Below are 20288 nucleotides of genomic sequence, written 5' to 3'. Positions count from 1 at the left end.
CCAATTCTGTCCAAATCACCTCCAATCTTCCTCAAATTTTGTATATTGACTCATCTATGTGTTTCCAATGATTCTCAACCATACCCATTTAAAAAGGCCATTTTTTGCTTAGAATTTTGGAATCTTATATTTATATATATATATATATATATATATATATATATATATATATATATATATATATGTATGTATGTATGTATGTATGTATGTATGTATGTATGTATGTATGTATGTATGTATGTATGTATGTATGTATGTATGTATGTATGTATGTATGTATGTATGTATGTATGTATGTATGTATGTATGTATGTATGTATGTATTTTGTTTGTATTAGCTATCTTATCCATAAAATTTCCTTTCCGTATTGCATCTAATGTTGCTAATCACGCTTAAAAATATGAAAGGAGATCTTTGTGTGTGATTCTTGGAGAGAAGGAACCTTATTTTTTTGGGTTTTCAATTTTTATATGTACTAGGTTAGTTTTCATAAGTTTATGATTAATGACTAGAGATTGGTAAGTGAGAATTTTTTTGGGATATTTTTGTAAGATTCCCTTTATTAAATACTTAAGTATCTTTTACTAAAATTTTATTATTTAATTATAGTTAATTCTTTTCCAGGTTTGAATAGAAGATGGATGTGATGTTTAACTCAATCTAAAAGTTAGTTCAAGTGAGGAAGTGTCAAATATCTTATGAGGATGATATAACCTGTACAAGCTCGACATATGAAATATAGTAACATAATATAAAATGAATCAGAATTGAATAGTATTATGTGCTTTCCTTGAATATCATATTAAGAAAATAGATCTTGAACTGAATTTAGTTCCAAATATTTTTATGTACGTAAAAGAAATTATTCAATATTATATAAAAAGTTAGTCGCGGTACAAACTATAACAGAGACACAGTTAATTCAGATATATTTTACATATGAATTTATGATACATATAAAAACTAAAAATATAATATTATTCACTTATTTTAAGTATATACAATTAATTGTAAAAATATAAATATGACAAACTCTGGAATATCAGAACTCATAATAAAAACATAGTATTTCTTTTTAATTCAACTCAACTTGTAAGTAATAGCCTGTTTGGCCAAGCTTCTTTTTGGCCGAAAATTGAGGTGTTTGGCCAAGCTTTTGGAAGAAAAAGTGCTTACGAGGAGAAGCAGAAACAGTTTTGGAGAAACAGAAAAAAATAGTTTCTCTCCAAAAGCACTTTTTTGAGAAGTACTTTTGAGAAAAATACACTTAGAAGCAGTTTTTTAAAGTTTGGCCAAACACTAATTGCTGCTCAGAAGTGTTTTTCAAACTAATTAACCAAACACAAACTGCTTATCACCAAAAGTACTTTAGAGAAAAGCAATTTAAAAAAAAAATACTTCTCAAAATAAATTGATTTTTGCAGTTTGGCCAAACGGGTTGTAATAGTCTTCGGAAAGTTAAATTCATTAAAATTGCTGTAACTCAATTAGTAAGTGTTTTTTTTCCAATGACGAGAGTCAGCAAGCAGGCACAGCACCCTACTACTCGATAGTGTCACTAGTCTTTCAAGAACATAGGTAACTGTGTGTGTGTGAGAGAGAAACTCTGCCTACTCTATCGTGTCTGACTTGGGGGTCTCTTTGCTTACTTCTTTGCCATTATTCTTGACCCAACTTCCCCTTCCCCACCTCATACTCTCCAAAAATTCAATACCCATTAAAGAAAAATATATCTACTAATCACTTGTATTACCCTTAATTTCTCACCTTGTTCAACTGTATCTTGTTCCTGTTGAAAAGGGGTTAACGATTTTAGAATCTGTTGTGTCTTTGTTCAGATCCAAGTTATTATCTTTTTCTCTTACTTGGTAAGTTTGTTTCTTTAGCATCTGTTTACAACTGTTTGTGTTTATTTAGTATGTAAGTGTCTTTTTGTTTGTTTTGATTTTGTTCTTCTGACTGATGAGACAAGTTATGAGTATTACTTGTTTTCACTTGCTTCTGTATAGTTCATGCTGCATATGTGGATCTAGGATTTTATATCAGTAGCTGCCTGCTAATTTGTGGCAGTGAGTGCAAACTTAGTTAGATAATTAAAATTTTGACTTATACGTAGTTCAAGTAGAGTGCTTCTTGTGAGGCATCTGACAATATAGTGGTGTTATTTGAAATCGTCTGCTAATCTCTAATTTTAGCAATAATTATCTGGTACATTGTTCCATTTGGATTCCATTACTTGTTCTGTATTTATTTCCTTTGTTTGAATATGCTTTGAATATGCTTTTTGAGTATTTCCTCCAATTGGGGGGTGGGGGGTGCATTGCTTTATTGCCAATTTATTGAGATAAGGGGATATGCTCTTTGACATTGACTTTTCTAATGTTATGGTTTGCAGGTTTGAGTCAGTTGACGTAGCTAGTACCTGTGCTCAGAGGTTGATGACCATCGTAAATTTGGTCATGTAGTAATTTAGACCCATTTGAGCACAGAATCTTGAAGTGGCTTTATTGATCAGTCCTCTGCTGCAGCAGTTTCTTAAGTTATTTATAAAATTTTGACTGAAATCTTGATGGAAACATTGAGGTTTAAGTAGGTTGAAGGTCATTATACAGCAATGGGTGGTCTTTGCTCTAGAAGAGCCACCAGTGAGAATACAACAGGTCGTGGCCTTCCACATGTCAACGGCCACTTTAATTATGGTGCTGGAACAGTTTATCAGTCACATAGGTTGCCCACACAGGCTAATAATGAGTCTATGCAATCTCCACCGGGTGAAAGCACAGAAAAACAACCGAGTGAACCAGCATTCTCTTTTCCGGAGTTGAATGCAGTTTCTCATGGGGTTGATATGGATGATATCGATGATGGAATTCCTCGATTGTCTAGGGCTTTATCAAATAAAACCAGATCAACAAGGTCAAAGCAAGTTGCCATGGCAAAGGTGAGTGGTTGCCCTATTCGTTGTTATTTCCTTTGACTGTAACCTGATGCTTCTTGCCTTTTCCCTCATTATATTTGTGATTATGTAGAATATTTCAATTTCACTGTCTTGACAATAACCAAATGTCAGATAGGTTGTAGGAAGATACAAAGGTGAATGATAAAAACTCCTGAATGCAAGTGGTAAAAGGTAGAGAATCTACAAAGAAATGTAACTCTCTATGAAAGACACCAATCGTCTATACAAACTGGAATCACATGGGTGCACCAAAAAAAGGGACAAGAGGCCATTCCTCAAAGTACAAAACCATTTCCTTCCTTTCAAAAGCTCTTCTATTTATCTCTTTCCATGCAACCAACCTGAGTACTAGTGGAGCAACATCCCACACTCTTCTTCTTCTCCGCTATCTTCTAAATTCCCAGCTGAACAGTGCCTCCTTCACGGTGTGAGGCATGATACATTGCAACCCGAACCATCTGAAAATCTTCCACATAAAATAAAATCCCCCCGGTCAGCTTTCTTTATACTTTTTGACTAAAGATGCTGCAATGCTACTTTACTCTCACTTGGTATTGATGGCGATATTATTTACACGTACATACAATATTATTTTGACCATCCTTTGGCAATGATTCTTGTTTTATTCAGAGTATTAATTTCCAAACAATGAAAATTATTGGTTATGTTTCTAAATGGTAATATCTAATTGTTTTATATTTGCTTGACAGGTTTCAGAAGTGAGTTCACTTTTGGGCAGAGCTGGTACTGTGGGGCTTGGCAAGGCAGTAGATGTGTTGGACACACTAGGTAGCAGCATGACAAATTTAAGCCTAAGTGGTGGCTTTGCGTCCAGCATGGCAACCAAGGGAAATAAAATTTCAATTTTGGCATTTGAAGTGGCAAATACAATTGTCAAGGGCGCCAATCTTATGTATTCCCTTTCAAAAGAGAACATTAAGTATTTGAAGGAGGTGGTGCTCCCTTCTGAAGGAGTGCAGCTGTTGATATCAAAAGATATGGATGAGCTCTTGAGAATTGCTGCAGCAGACAAAAGGTGCTAAAGAGTCTGAAATAGCTTTTTGCATGAACATTCATATATCACATGCTACTTTCAATTTCTTTTTGCTCAACACTGAGATGCTTGTTGTAATTTGACAGGGATGAGCTGAAAATATTCTCTTGTGAAGTGGTTCGCTTTGGAAATAGTTGCAAAGATCCTCAATGGCACAACTTAGACCGCTACTTTGAGAAGTATTTAAAACTAACTTTAGTCCAGTTTTGCTAGCTTTGTTGTTACTGCTTCGGAAATGAATTTTCACATCATCTGTAGTTCATTCCATTACATTCAGGTTGGAATCAGAATTGACACCTCATAAACAATTAAAAGAAGAAGCCGAGTCTGTGATACTGCATTTAATGACCTTGGTACAGTATACAGCTGTAAGTTCCATCTCAATCTCTATGTTTCTCGACCCTTTTTTCCCTATTTCTTTCATTATCTTTCCATTTTCTTGGATAAATTAAAATAAAGTTATTGATGTGAAGGGCTCTGGTATACAATATAGATACAAAAGTAGAGAACTTCACCCAAAAACTTCTTTATGAAAAGCATCAATGCAGAATCTCATAGGTATTCCGACAATTAAAAGAAGTTCCTCTGACCTGTACAACAAGTATTTCAACCCTTCAAATGCACATCCAATCCTAGTGGTTAGTGAAGTGGGTGACCATGGGGTTATGGGTTGAGAAGTTAGTCCATGATACCATGTATTGTGTGTGTGAGAGAGAGAGTGATAGAATGAGTTAGTGCAATAGCAATGAGGGGGTGCGAGGAGCAGAAATGCTTGATGGGGGTGTCTTAAAGAGTTTCGCATAGATTGTTCCAGGATCTGGTCAGTAATGAGTGCTTCTTTACAATTAAGCCCATTAAATTCAATTCTAACTTACAAAAATTTTGTTTGATCATCTCGGGACAGGTCAGTTCTATATTCGCTATGGCAGATTAGTCTTTTCTATTTTAATGGGATTTAATAGCTTCATGCTTATCATGGATGCTTGGAGTGCAAGCATTGTTGCCTTCTTATTACTTAACACTTTATGAAAGCGAAGACATCTCGTTGCATTACACCTTTCTCGCAATTGCAAAATTCTTCTTTTTCGAAAAAAGTAAAAGAAAAAGTAGACAAGACTATCTGGTCTTAGTAAATTTTAATTATTATGCCTTTCGCAGGAACTGTACCATGAATTGCATGCATTGGACAGAATTGAGCAAGATTGTCGACGTAAAGTTCAAGAAGAGGATACCTCAAATGCTACTCAGAGAGGTCATCTCTCCACGAATACCCTCTTTGTGTTTTTAGCTTCTATTTTAAAGCAGCTGATCTGTCTAGGAATAATTCATGCTCAAAGTTTATATAAACTATTTCTCTACAATGATCTGCCTCCAGTTTGTCATGTCATTAGTAACTTACCAACATTTGAGATGTTGTGGGCCTAAGACGAAGCACTCCTTCTTGGGGTTTCCATGGAGTGCGACAAATATCCTAATGGAGAAATCTTGAGCTGGTAGACTCTGCCGTCGTTTTCTAGCTAGATAGGAATGAGACGTAACACGGTTCTGAAGAGAAAAACTTCAGTCACTTTTCTTTGTTTGAAAGGAGAAAAAAAGAGATGGTATATATACCTAAATATTAATCCGTTAAAATGCTCAAGAGAGTGCCCTTGATCGTGATCTCTTTCCATCTTTTGACATCCCGCTAATTTTCTCTCAATTCTTTCAAATTTTCAATCACATGGTCCCATACTGTCCGCTCCTTGCTAGATGCTCCAGTGGGAGGCCGAGATAGTCGTAGGCAAACTACCTACTCTTCATCAAAGCAATTTTTAGTTCTTATTTAATAAAATGAGATCTTCTATCTGATTGGAAAATATCAATCACATTTAGTAAAAAATCATCATCAAATCTGATAACTAATGCAAACCAAAAAGACCTTAAATCTATAGGAAACTAGCATATAGGGTATGCAGGCGTCTTACTGATTCCCGACAGCATTTAGGACATTGTTTTCTGGAGTGGTTACTTTAACTTTTTGTTTGCTTTGTGTAAGGGAATTCTAGTTGTTGAGGCTATTCCGTACTTTTAGTTGGCGTAAAGATTGTTTCTCCAACTTCATGTGATTCTATGGGACGTGAGACCTTTGTTTCCTTATCCAGCTTCCTCTTGGTTTACTCTTGCATTATCTTCATTTACTAATCTTTTGTATCTATTTTCTTCATACTATTTTTATGTTTTTTTTTTAAAATACTGTTTTAACGTATAAATATGCAGGAGATAGCCTTGCAATTTTGAGAGCAGAGTTGAAAAGTCAAAAGAAACATGTTAAAAGCTTGAAAAAGAAGTCTCTTTGGTCCAGGGTATTGGAAGAGGTAGCAAGTTAGTGCTGCTTTGTGTTCTCTTTTATTCTATTATTCAATACTTGTAATGTGGTTTCCACTTGCTGAACAAGATGGATGGACTTGTTTAATAAAAACCATTGAGGTTCCTTTCAATTGACTGTACTAATATGTGCTTTGCCATAATTGAAGGTGATGGAAAAGCTTGTTGACATTGTTCACTTCCTCCATTTGGAGATCCATGCTGCATTTGGCAGCACTGGTAATGCATTTGAAACTTCAACTTAACTTTTTATCATGGTTCTTGGCCTGTTATACAAAACTGTTTTACTGAATTATAAAATTTTTGACCTGATTGCTATAGTTTTACTGAACCTTGCAGATGGAGACCGACCAATAAAAAACAACCATCAGAGATTAGGATCTGCTGGTCTTGCATTGCATTATGCGAATATCATTACTCAGATTGATACACTTGTAAGCATCTTATGCACATACAATTATTCGAGAAGCTGCATTATTGACGCTCTCATTAAACCTTTTGCCTTCATTCATATCCTTTATGGAACATGGAAAAAAGTGGGTATCTTTCCCCCTTAAGCTAATATGCATTTTTTTTGTTTCTTGTCATAAATATATCAAACATTTATCTTCCTCGTTAATGTTCTGTGTATTCTCAGTTGATCATCATCTTAATCCCAATATATATGCTCTCATCTCATTTTCTTCTTTCATAGAGCTGTATTCTCTCATCTCTTTTTGAAGTTACAAACTTACAATGAAGGATGGAGGTGCATTAATTGGGACCACAAACAAATGCCACAGAATCTGCCACATTGAGAATATTCAAATTGCCATTGAATTTGTGAAATTCATATCACGACTAGAATTTGAAAGCGATAAATGGAAGTCCCAAGATTAGCTTGCTTATTGTGTTATTTAGAAAGCAGTACTTTAAGGTGTTGATTCTTTATAGAAGGCATTTGGATTCTTACTCTAAATGCGTTCATGGTTTTCACTATCTCATCCACTTACTTTTAGATGAAGACGTTACACATAGAATAGAATCAAAGTCAAGATAGTTGAAAGGGAGAAGTGCTACTATGGTATCGGAGCCAACCCATCCTTTCGGAGGGAGAAGTGCTACCGGGATGTTATGTTATAAGGATGCCTACTAAAGTGAAAGTGAAAGGAAATTTTGTAGAATAATTATAAGACCAACAATGTTACATGGGGTTGGAATGTTGGGCTGCTATAGTCCAACACATCCACAAGATGAATATTGCAGAGATGAGGTGCTAAGATGGATGTGAAGTCATACAAGGCTAGACAAGATTAGCAATGACAAAATTCGCTAGAAGGTTCAAGTAGCGCATATCGAGGATAAAATCAAAGAAGGTTGCTTGAAATAGTATGGTCATGTCTTGTGTCGGCCGCCAAGATGCACTGGTTTGTAGATGTGAAACCATGAGGAATGAAGGTGTTAAAAAGGGACAAGGTAGACCTAAAATCACTCGGAAGGAAATTTTCTCGAAAGACCTACAATTTCTTAGGATCCGTGCAAACTTAGCGAAATGTAAAGCACAATGAAAGGAGAAGATATATATATATAGGACTATAGGAAATACCTATTAGTTGAGAAAATGTTTTAGTTATGTTGGCACTTTTGTTTTATGTCGTATGCTTTTCGAGGAGTTGTTTAGACTTTCAGAGATTTATATGTCATTTATATGTCAGTAGAAAATACAAAGAACTTCTAGTACCTTTTAATTAATATTTTGTATAATATTGGTGTGAGATGAGTTTAAATGGAGTAACATGGTTAATGAGGATTCATATAGCCGACCCCAACTTGTTTGGATTGAGGCGTAATTGTTGTTGTGTTGTTGTCCGAAGATGTTGGATTATTATTAGGTGGGCCTATTACACATCAACTTAAGCACCCTATTTCTTTTTTATTTGATTTTGATTTTTTGACTTGTTTGTTTGAATAAAGATGTAATCTTTTCTTTGTCACCCCAAACGTTCTGGTCCTCGTGCATAGCTGGCTAATATGCCTCATAGTTGACACTTGTAAATGTTTGGAAGTCAATTGTTGGTCACTCTAGGTGAATCATTACCCATGTTCGAATTTGGTGACTGCCTCAAATTCTTGAAGGTTTATGCTTTTCTTAAAAGATTCTCTCTAGACAGCCAAATACATTGTTTCTTTTTCAGTAAAGGTCCCTTAAGTATTGGAATCATATGGCTTACAGTTTTTACAATCTTGCTGAAATTGTAACTAATTGGTATTTTGGATTAGCATCCATGTTAACCTACTAGGTTGTCAACATTTTAAAAAATATTTTTAAATTTAGTTAGTTGTTGACATATTTCTAATTGGAAAATACAAAATGAGAGTACCACATTTTACATGATCAGGTTACTCGATCAGGTTCGGTGCCCCCAAATACAAGAGATGCTTTATACCAAGGGTTGCCACCAAGCATAAAGTCAGCTTTGCGATTCAAACTGCAATCGTTCCAGCTCAAGGAAGAGGTGTTTTCTCATTTAAGGTTTTTGTGTGTGTGGGTAAAGAAAAGGGGGGAAGGGGGTGCAAGTTTCTTCCTTCTAGGTAATTGAATGTTAGTAACATTCTAAATATTCTTTTGATGCAGTTAACTGTGCAACAAATCAAAGCTGAAATGGAGAAAACACTGCAGTGGCTTGTTCCCATGGCAACCAATACAACCAAGTAAAAATACGATGCCTTACAATATATTTTTCTTTGCTTACAGTTTTTCCATGATTCTTCATATGTTTCTTAGTCTGAGGGACTTTCTTGTCAGCTATACTATGTTGGTTGGTAAAAGGAATTCTAATTTGAGTTTTCTTGAGACTCTTAATTCAGTGGGATGTTTGTTTGGAGGTTGTCCTTATAGATTTTACATGAGCTAAATTGAACATTATACCTTGGTGTATTTCAACTATTCTCTCCTTTGACTGTACTAGTTCAGATTGTTATTTCCATCATTGTTTCACAGTGTTAATGAAAATTGTTGCAGGGCCCACCATGGCTTTGGATGGGTTGGAGAATGGGCAAATACCGGGTGAGCTCAACTGAATGAAACTTGTTCTTAACTGCTTGAACCAGTTTTATGAAAAGCATGTATACTCATTTGGTCTGAAATGCACAGGAAACCTGCTGGCCAGACTGATCTACTTAGAATTGAGACACTCTATCATGCCGATAAGGAGAAAACCGAAGCTTATATTCTTGAACTGGTGGTGTGGCTTCATCATCTTGTCACTCAGTCAAGAAATGCTACAAACGGTGGAATTAGATCTCCTGTGAAATCTCCAAGCTGTTACCCTAATCAAAGGATGAATCAGTTAACACACAAGCCAAGTTCTCCATTTCCTGCATTAACTGTTGAAGACCAAGAAATGCTTCGGGATGTAAGCAAGAGAAAACTGACTCCTGGAATTAGCAAGTCTCAAGAATTCGATACAGCAAGAACAAGGTTGAGCAAGTTCCATAGGCTGAGTAAGAGTAGTAACCATTCCCCTATAAGAGAAACTAGGAAGGACCCCTTTCCCATCAGGAGACCCTCTTCTGTTCCAGTGATCGACTTTGACATTGACCGACTCAAAGCTTTGGACGTCATTGACAGAGTGGACACCACTCGAGGTTCATAATGGTACAATATTATAGCTGCATTGGCAGAGAGGGATCTTTTATTTGATGCGTCGTCTTTCTACTGCATTTGATTATTTTCCGCTGAAATGGCTGCCTTTCTGCGCGAGCTGAGCCGATCATCTTCCTCTGGTGCCTTGTATTACGACTTAGTTTGTGTTGGTGAATCAGATGTCAGAAACACGTTGAAGTTCTGCAGTCTGTTCTGCTGCAATTTTTCCAGTAAATTTAGGGTACTATGACTAGTGAAAGTGATTTTTTGTCTGTGCCTTTTCCGTTTTCTAAAAAAGAATAGTTGGGATACAGTTGAGCTATCTGGTATCTTGAAACCTCTCGGGAAGAGCTGGCGGATAGGTGGGTGGGAGAAATTTGATAGAGCTGAGCTTTTTAGTAGAGGTGAAGTAATGTGACTCCCACAATTCCATCATCATATGTACAGAATGTTGTTCTATATTATTTTTCCCTTAATAATCAAAAGCAAAGATTTGTTCCGTATTAATGGAGAGTATTTTGCCTAATTACCATTCATAGCTATTGTTCAAAGGATGCAATATGTGTCGATTGTATTTGTTCCCACAACGAGTATAATTAAGGTGAACTATAGAAATATAGAATGCTTTCGTTGAGAATCGAATTCAAGACCCCTGCTTAGTAAACATGTGGTCTAACCAACTGAGCTACAAATGCGAGAGTTCCTCTCTTGTTTTAGTTCAAAACAACTGATCTCTTGTTTTAGTGCTACATATGAATTTGTTATAAAATTCTGTAATTTTTTGAAAGTATAGTTACAAATGATAAATACATTATATATATATTTGTTGTGTCACGTAATTTTAAGACAACCCCTAAGCTAGTCCTCTGCAAAAGAATTACACGCTCTCTAATAACTGGACTTCCGTTTTAAAAGACCTAAGTCACGGAACACTCTTAATTTTCCTCTTCTCAAGGAAGTGTAGAGCATTTCACATATAATGAAGAGGTAGATTCCATTTTTGATGTCTACCATTTCCATTAGAGCAATCCAGAAAAGACAAGAGGGAAAAAGCAAGAGATCAAGAACTGGAGAAGAGAAAGAGCTTTTCTTTCTTCTTTCTCTCTGGCGCTCTACAAGGGCGCCAGAGGTCTTTTTTCCTCTTAGAGTTATTAATCATTTTGAAAAAGGAAAAAGAAAAGAAGGAAGAGAGAACAAGAACATCTCCTCTCTCTGTCTATTACTACGTTTTTCCTTTTTCAGTACCTTAAATGGTATTCCCATTTTCCTTCTCATCCATATTTTTTCATCCTTTTTTGATGTACGTTCTTTTACTTGTGACATAGAATATATATATATATATATATATATATAAGATTGATACTGAAACACATTCCTTCTAGTGATTTTGTTTTCTGTAACGTGAGAATATGTTATATGATCTTTTTTTGTTTTGGCATGTAAGAATGCCAATATTCTCTGATCAAGTCGAGCTCGACTTTGTTACAGAAACCAATTATCTAGTTCAGTAGCATAGCTAGGCCGAGTTGAGCTACAAATATTCTTGAAAATCTTAATCCATTATAGGAACAAGACAGTATTTCCTTTCTTATTATGATCAACCATATTAATTATAAAATACACAAAAAATTTCCTTCTTTCATCATTATAATGCAACAAATTCAACATGGTTATAAATCTCTATTTAATATTATAGGGGTAAATTTCACAAATGGTCATAGACTCGTATAACTATGACTTTTTTTCACCAAAGTCATATAACTATATTTTTTCACACAAAAAACAGCTTTCCGGTAATATTTTCTAATTTCATATTTTTTTATTTTTTATTTTGGTCTAATAAATAATAACCCAATTAAAATAAGAGAAACATACCTTTTTAACCTCTCACTTATTAACATTAAATTTTTTGTCATAATCAATTTCAGTCCAATCATTTAGATACATATATTCCCTCACGCTATAGCTTAGTACACAGAGTTGTCCTTTTTTATTTAGATGCATATAATTATTTGTTTTAAATATTTTCACAATTTTGTAGACCAAGTCATACATAACTTAAACACGGATTGATATTTCAATGGAGAGTGGTAGTATGGAAATGAAAGTTCAACAACCATATTTAGCTGTTCCAGTACTGCCACCACGTTGGAAGATAGTAATGGTGGCCTCCATAGCTGCTGGAGTTCAATTCGGATGGGCACTTCAGCTCTCTTTGTTAACTCCTTATTTACAGCTACTTGGAATTCCACACAGATATGCTTCAATTATATGGCTTTGTGGACCTATTTCTGGAATGATTGTTCAGCCTGCGGTTGGTTATTTAAGTGACAACCTCTCCTCCACCTTTGGCCGCCGTCGGCCTTTCATTGCCGCCGGCTCCTCCCTTGTCGCCGTCGCCGTCATCTTCATTGGCTTTGCTGCTGATATTGGACATGCTTTTGGTGATCCTCTTGATACAAAAACTAAGCCGCTTGGCATTATTACTTTTATCGTTGGGTTTTGGTACCTTGATGTCGCTAACAACATGTTACAGGTAAATGAAATTACAGCTTCACTTTAACATGCTCATATTGAAATTTCTTTTATATTTTTAGGTCTTACTAGTAATTTCTCACACAGAGTTATGTGAACCCAAAAAATGGTAATAGTTTAGGGCGGGTTTAACCTATTTACTCTTTATTATAGTGATGGACACATAGTTACCTCTATATAACTAACATTTTTATATAAAAACCAGTCAATTTTTTTTCGGAACCGATTTTTATGTTATGTTGTAATATATGTCCTCTATAACAACACTTCATTATAACAAGTAAAAAAATATCGAAACAAACGAGACTGTTATAGAGAGGTTTGGCTATACCAGTATATGACTTGTTGAACGAATTTTGAATGCAGGGTCCGTGCAGAGCATTCTTGGCTGATCTCTCCGGCGGGAAAGCCTGTCGGATAAGGACGGGACAGTCTTGCTACGCATTCTTCATGGCGGTGGGAAGCATTCTGGGGAACGCCGCCGGTTCATATTCTCACCTCTACACCATCTTCCCCTTCACAAAGACAGAAGCCTGTGGTGTTCAATGTGCAAACCTAAAGAGTTGTTTTCTGATCTCAGTAGTTTTATTGCTCACTTTAACAACCTTAGCCTTAACAGCTGTGGATGAAAAAGTGCTGCCACAGAAAGATCATTTCATCAACAGTGAATATTTGGGTTCATCAGGAAAAAAAGGAGGATTGTTATTTTTTGGAGAGATGTTTGAAGCTCTAAAGCATTTGCCAAGATCAGTGTGGATTCTTCTAATGGTCACAGCTGTAAACTGGATTGCTTGGTTTCCATTCACCTTGTATGGCACTGACTGGATGGGCAAAGAGGTATTTATTTAGCTGTATATATACTCTTTTCTTGCCTTGAGCCGAGGGTCTATCGAAAACAACCTTTCTATCCTCAAGATAGAGGTAAGGTCTGTGTACACACTATCCTCCTCAGACCCCACTCGTGGGATTATACTGAATTTTGTTGTTGTTGTTGTTGTTGTTGTTGTATATACTCGTTTCTTCCGTTTCAATTCATGTGTCTTCTTTTCGTTTATAGTTAGAATGTCTCCTTCTATATTAAGAACACCTCCTTCGTTTTTAGGGATTGTTTGTTTATGCGTGATTAGTAATGCAGACATTAGTAATGTAATGATTAGCTAGTAATACAAGAATTGTATACAAATATTAATTTTTAGTCAATCTAAAAAAGAATGACATACTTATTTAAAAGAAATTTAACTTAAATTTTTTCATTTACCCTTAATAAGATGATTTATAGCCACACAAATGTCTATAGTTTATTTTATATCATAAGTTTCAAAAGTCTTTTTTTCTTTCTAACTTTGTGGCTAGTCAAACAACGCCACATAAATTAAGACAAGAGGGTTTAATTTAAATAGTACTACTTGTTTACTTTTTAAAAAACAAATTTTTTTGACTATTATAAACGTTTTTAAACAAAACAATTTTTTTTACTATTATAAACGTTAGTTTTGTTATTTTAGCATCTTTAGTCCATGTATTACTAATACCCATATTCTTATTACACCGCATAAAAAAAAAAAATATTCTCGCTTAACTTATGCATATATTATTAATTTATGAGGAGAACACAAATTAAAGGAGCAACCAAGCATGAAGCTTCTTAGTTGGTTTATTTTTCCTTTGAACAGGTATATGGGGGCAGAGTTAGGGACGGGAATCTATACAATAAAGGAGTACATGCAGGTGTATTTGGGCTTCTGTTGAGCTCAGTGGTGCTATGTTTAATGTCACTGGGAGTGGAGTGTGTTGGAAAGTGGCTAGGTGGTGCAAAAAGGCTATGGGGGATTGTCAATTTCATCTTGGCTATTTGCTTGGCCATGACTGTTTTTGTTACAAAAATGGCAGACAAATCACGGCGATACGACGGCGACGGCGAACTTCTGCCGCCGGATCAAGGTGTCAAGATCAGTGCCTTGCTTCTTAATGCTGTTACGGGAATTCCTCTAGCAGTGAGTTCTTCTATTAACCTATCTGTAATTTGGTACTTTTAACACAAACAATTAAGTAATGCATTTAAGTACGTAATAGGATAAGAATTTAACCGCATTTTGGCTCAATTTTTAATATTTTATAAATTAATAAACATATAAATCATAAAAAAAGTAAAATTTGCACATTGAGATAAAACACATTGAGTGTTTGGTTACTGAGTAAACTAAAGGACAAAGAGAAAGGATTATGAAATTAGGGGTAACAACTAAAAAAAGCCTTTCTACATTTTTTGGTTTAACAATTTTGAATGAGCTGACTTTTGAGTATTTTTAAGTATTATAATTAAGAAAAAGACTTGTTAAACAATGTTGATCCAATTTGGGGAAATTCTATGTGCTTACGTCCCAATTGAATGCTCGGAAGGTTGGGATTCACACCTAAGCGAACGCATGGAAACTCTACTTAATTTAAAATATATCGTACACATGCTTATTAAGCAAGTAGTATCATTAACATCTGCATTTCTAGTAGTACAAAATTGACTTACGGTATGAAGACACGTACAACTACTATTACTTGCGTGCTAGAATATCATTAATCTTAATCTTACTATTAAAATGAAATTGACTCTACTTTTTATATCTCATCTTGTACAGGTCCTTTATAGCATCCCATTTGCTATGGCATCTATATATTCCAGTAATGTTGGGGCAGGGCAAGGTAATTAATCCTGAAAATTCTTGTTATGATGTTAATAACAATCAGATCAAAACTATATTTTTTAATTTGTTTTATTCCACAGGTCTATCACAAGGAGTCATAAATCTTGCAATAGTTGTCCCACAGGTAAAATAACTATAACTTTCTCACGTATATATTCTCGATGTCTTTTGCCTTTTCTAGTTTAAACAAATGTGACTGACGTTGGATATTTAATTTGCACCTCTCGGATTTTCATTTTCCTAACTTGATAATGTTTCAATGTTCGAAATCATAATAAAAAAAATAAAAAACAAAATGTATTTGTAGCCTAAGCCACAAACAATGGCAGTGATAATGCTAGAGAAGTGGAGTGTCAACGACCCACCCGGATTTTTCACCGTCGGGATTGTGATGACGCCTAACTCTTAGAATACTAGGCAAGCCAATAGATACAGTTCTAACATATTAATCAATAACCATAACAGTGATTAACCATAATTAAAACTAAACAAATATGAAGTGCGGAATTTTTATAACAGTTTATAACACTAATACACGACTACCCAAAAGATCTGGTGTCACAATTCACGAACTTTTAAGAATTTTCTACAAATACTGGTTTAAAAGAAATTCATCTGTTCTCGAAATAAAAGAAAACAGGAAACTAAGATAGAGGGAAGGGGACTCCAGTGTTTGCGAATGCCGGCAGATCTACCTTGGGTCTCCTGGTGGACTGAAGGCATCAACCCAACTCTACTCACGAGGTCCGTCACCGAAATCTGTACAGAAAGTGCAGAGTGCAGTATCAGTACAAACGACCCTATGTACAGGTAAGTGCCAGCCTAACCTCAGCGAAATAGTGACGAGGCTAAGACACGACAACAATACAAACCTGTGTAGTTAAATTATATACGAGAAGATAATAGTAACAGAGATTTAACAGATAATAACGGGAATAGGGAGGTCATGCTGAGGGGAAATATCAAGTTCTGGAAATAATACAGTAAAGAAACAAAGTAAATATCATGCTTTGAACCAACAGAAATAATAACATAGCGACATGTGCACGGCATCACCCTTCGTACTTTTACGCTCGTCCTTACCATAAGAAACAACAGAAACGGCACTGCATCACCTTTCGTGCATTAACTCTCTCAAAATCATGGTACGATATCACCCTTCGTGCATGAACACTCACATAATATGACACGACATCACCCTTCGTGCATTAACACTCACTCACAATATCGTGCACGACATCACCCTTCGTGCTTTACGCTCTTCCTCACCCAAACAATAGAAACAATAACATCCCGGCAAGGGAATCAGCAATAACCAACCTCGTTTCAACATTTAACTTCACAATATAGATCTCAACTTGAGTCAATACTCAACCAATATCCAAAACAAGGAAGAACATAGTAAAACTCGTTTAACATGAAGAATTAACCATTTAAAGCATGAATAGTACGTATAAAGGAATACAACGGTCACAAGTATAAGACTCACTTGCATGTTATGACCCGACAATAACGTATAAATACTCGTCATCTCACCTGTATGTCGTACTCAACAACTAAATTGCGAACGCAAATTAATTCTACTCACTTGCATGTTAGCCACGACACTTACCTCGATTCCTCGGCCAAACTAAAGCCTCAAATACTGCTTTCCCTTTAGATTCCACATCCAATCCACTCGTATCTAGCCACAATTAATTCAATATCAACAATTATTGCTAAGGGAATCAACTACAATGCACAAATTTAGTTTTCCCAAACCTTTTCCCCATAAAGTCAAAAAATCGACCCCGAACCCCCTTGGTCAAAACTCGAGGTTCAGACCAAAACCCATTCACCCACGAGCCCAAATATGTAATTAGTTTCGGAATCCGACCCCAAATCGAGGTCTAAATCCCCAAATTTGTAAAATCCCCAATTCTCCTAAAATTTCTAATTTCTAACCTTAAAGAACAAGATTTAGGCCTAGAAATCTAATGGGTGTTGATGGAAATTGAAGGAAAAGAGTTGAAGAACACAAACCTATGAATTGGTGTTGAAACCCCTCATCAAAATCGCTCCTAGGTCGAGTTTTTATGAAAGAGTTGTGAGTTTTTGATAAAATCCCGATTCTGATTCTGTTTTTAAAAAGACTGGACATGCCTTCTTCGCGTTCGCGAGACGCAGCGGCCAAAGGCCTTCGCGAGATACCCATCGCGTTCGCGATAGCCTGGTCGCGTTCGCGAATGGTAATGCCACCAATGCTTCGCATTCACGACCAGTGCCTCGCGTTCGCGTAGAAGGATTGCTCCTTCAGACAAATTTACACTTCGCGATACCGAAGCACAAAATACCTGCAACAGCAAAACAACAGAATTCTCTAAGTCGAAAATATCCCGAAACCTATCCGAAACTCACCCAAGCCCTCGGGGCTCCAAACTAAACTTGCACACAAGTCTAAAAATATCATACGGACTTGCTCGTGCAATCAAATTGCATAAATAACACCTACAACTACAGATTTAGCACCAAAATCAATGAAATCCTCCACAATGACACTTACCTCGATTCCCCGACCAAACTCAAGCCTCAAATATCGCTTTCCCTTTAGATTCCACCTCCAAATCCACTCGTATCTAGCCACAATTAATTCAATATCAACAATTATTGCTAAGGGAATCAACTACAATGCACAAATTTAATTTTCCCAAACTTTCCCCCCAAAAGTCAAAAAACCGGCCCCGGACCCGCTTGGTCAAAACTCGAGGTTCGGACCAAAACCCATTCACCCATGAGCCCAAATATGTAATTAGTTTCGAAATCCGACCCCAAATCGGGGTCTAAATCCGCAATTCTCCTAAAATTTCTAATTTCTACCCTTAAAGAACAAGATTTAGGCCTAGAAATCTAATGGGTGTTGATGAAAATTGAAGGAAAAGAGTTGAAGAACACAAACCTATGAATTGGTGTTAAAATCCTTCTTCAAAATCGCTCCTAAGTCGAGTTTTTATGAAAGAGTTGTGAGTTTTTGATAAAATCCCGATTCTGTTTTTAAAAAGACTGGACAGGCCTTCTTCGTGTTCGCGAGACGCAGCAGCCAAAGGCCTTCGCGAGATACCCATCGCGTTCGGGAAGGCATTCTCCCACCAACCTCCGTGTTCGCGATCCAAGTGTCGCATTCGCGATCCAAGTGTCGCATTCGCGATCCAAGTGTCGCATTCGCGATGAGTAACTTTCCCCTCCCCCAGTTCCCACGCTTCGCGTCCGCGATAGCCTGGTCGTGTTCGCGAAGGGTAATGCCCCCCAACGCTTCGCGTTCGTGACTAGTTCCTCGCGCTCGCGTAGAAGGATTGCTCCCTCAGACAAATTTACACTTTGCGATCGCGAAGCACAAAATACCTGCAACAGCAAAACAACAGAATTCTCTAAGTCGAAAACATCCTGAAACCTATCCGAAACTCACCCGAGCCCTCGGGGCTCCAAACCAAACATGCACACAAGTCTAAAAACATCATACGAACTTGCTCGTGCAATCAAATCGTATAAATAATACCTACAACTACGGATTTAGCATCAAAATCAATGAAATTCTCAAGAACACTTAAAGTTTCTATTTTCACAACTGAGGGTCCGAATCACGTCATATAAACTTCGCTTCTCACCAAATTTCATAGACATGACTTAAATATCATATTAAACCTGTACCGGGCTTCAGAACCAACATACGGGCGCGATACCAACAAAATCAAACATTATTAAATTTCTAAAACCCATTATATTTTCAGTTTAACAATTTTCTTCAAAAATTCATTTCTCGAGCTAGGGACCTCGGAATTCAGTTTCGGGCATACGCCCAAGTCCCATATTTTACTACGGACCCTCCGGGACCATCAAATCACGGGTCTGAGTCCGTTTACTCAAAATGTTGACCGAAGTCAACTTAAATTCAATTTTAAAGGCAAAATTTAGCATTTTCTCAAATTTTCACATAAAGGTTTTCTGGAAGCGCGCCCGGAGTGCGCCTGCAAATCGAGGAGAAAGAAAATAAGGTCTTGACGGCCTCGGTACCCCGAATTGATTTCTAAAACACGAGATGACCTTTTGGGTCATCACATGGAGTAACTTAATACAGAAAAATAAGACTTAGAGCCTATTTGGCTTAGCTGAATTTAAGTAGCTTTTGAGTATCAAATGCTGAAAAATACTTTTCAAGGGCGGGAGCTGAATTAATGAATAAGTCGTTATATATTTGGATAGAAGTGTTGAAGCTGAAAAATAAGTACGTGTTATTGTGTTTGATAAAAAAAGTGTTGATACGTAATTTTTCTGTTAAAATACAGACGTTAGTGTCACTAGTGGGAGGGCCATTTGATGCATTGTTCGGAGGAGGGAACTTGCCGGCGTTTGTGGCGGGAGCAGTTGCAGCTGCAGTCAGTGGTATTTTGGCACTCACATTGTTGCCTTCTCCTACTGAGCCATGCCAAACATATCCCCATTTTCGCCGTTGCTTCCCAATGACAAAATACTGGACATCACAAAACAAGTTTTGATCACTAATTTTTTTTCTTTCTTTTTGTGCATAATGCAGAATTAGAGTAACACAGTTTTGAAGGTTTTCCTGCCTTCTGTTAATGGTTGTACAAAATAATGATGTTAGATCGTACTATTAGTATATGTTATTTAAAAGGCTGACAGAGTCCAATTCCTCTCATTCTCTCGCTTCTTTTCCCCAATGTAATTTCTATCATGGTTTAAAGTATTTAAATGGGAAAACGGTATATGAGAAAAAAAGGGCAGTTAGCACCCAACTAACAAGAGAAAGAAAGGGTTTAACTTCTATGTACATACAATGTAATTTATCATTAAAATGTAACTAAAGGTAATAACAATAATTAGCAAATCAAGTTAGTAATCCAAAAAAATAAGACGAATGAATTCTTATAGTAGGTTAAATTGCACTGGTTATACAAAAGTTCATTTATACTATACTTTCAGTGATAAAAGGGCAAGAATTCTTGGATGGATTTCTGGATATCAATTTGTTAATTCCTTTTTTTTTCTTTTCAATTTAT

At 36.2% G+C, this 20288-nt stretch overlaps 2 protein-coding genes across 2 annotated transcripts; both read left to right on the top strand.

Moving 5' to 3' along the window:
* Nucleotides 1-1493: 1493 nt before the first annotated feature.
* LOC107814197 (protein PSK SIMULATOR 1-like) lies at nucleotides 1494-10510 on the top strand. Its single transcript, XM_016639560.2, has 13 exons — nucleotides 1494-1869; nucleotides 2397-2942; nucleotides 3671-3996; nucleotides 4101-4193; nucleotides 4292-4382; nucleotides 5173-5266; nucleotides 6271-6368; nucleotides 6528-6597; nucleotides 6718-6812; nucleotides 8757-8873; nucleotides 8993-9069; nucleotides 9380-9424; nucleotides 9512-10510. Exons 2-13 carry the CDS (start codon nucleotides 2616-2618, stop codon nucleotides 10011-10013), a joined length of 1935 nt encoding a protein of 644 aa, XP_016495046.1. The 5' UTR covers nucleotides 1494-1869; nucleotides 2397-2615; the 3' UTR covers nucleotides 10014-10510.
* A 517-nt stretch (nucleotides 10511-11027) lies between these two features.
* On the top strand, nucleotides 11028-19927 carry LOC107814196 (sucrose transport protein SUC8-like). The gene is given in 9 exon segments (NM_001325918.1): nucleotides 11028-11256; nucleotides 12045-12539; nucleotides 12905-13375; nucleotides 14212-14532; nucleotides 15172-15235; nucleotides 15318-15361; nucleotides 19557-19568; nucleotides 19571-19579; nucleotides 19581-19927. Coding segments are annotated over 8 exon segments (1563 nt in total). The 5' UTR covers nucleotides 11028-11256; nucleotides 12045-12083; the 3' UTR covers nucleotides 19767-19927.
* The last annotated feature ends 361 nt before the right edge of the window (nucleotides 19928-20288 follow it).

This window comes from Nicotiana tabacum, chromosome 8 (assembly GCF_000715075.1).
Source record: "Nicotiana tabacum cultivar K326 chromosome 8, ASM71507v2, whole genome shotgun sequence".
In the NCBI taxonomy this organism is placed as follows: Eukaryota; Viridiplantae; Streptophyta; class Magnoliopsida; order Solanales; family Solanaceae; genus Nicotiana; species Nicotiana tabacum.
This window is presented reverse-complemented; position numbering and strand designations above follow the sequence as displayed.

Excerpts from the sequence above, each read along its gene's own strand:
- LOC107814197 (XM_016639560.2), top strand. The coding sequence starts at position 2,616 with ATGGGTGGTCTTTGCTCTAGAAGAGCCACCAGTGAGAATACAACAGGT. Across the intron at positions 3,997-4,100 it reads ATTGCTGCAGCAGACAAAAG|GGATGAGCTGAAAATATTCT; the intron begins GTGCTAAAGAGT and ends GTAATTTGACAG. Across the intron at positions 4,194-4,291 it reads TTAGACCGCTACTTTGAGAA|GTTGGAATCAGAATTGACAC; the intron begins GTATTTAAAACT and ends CATTACATTCAG.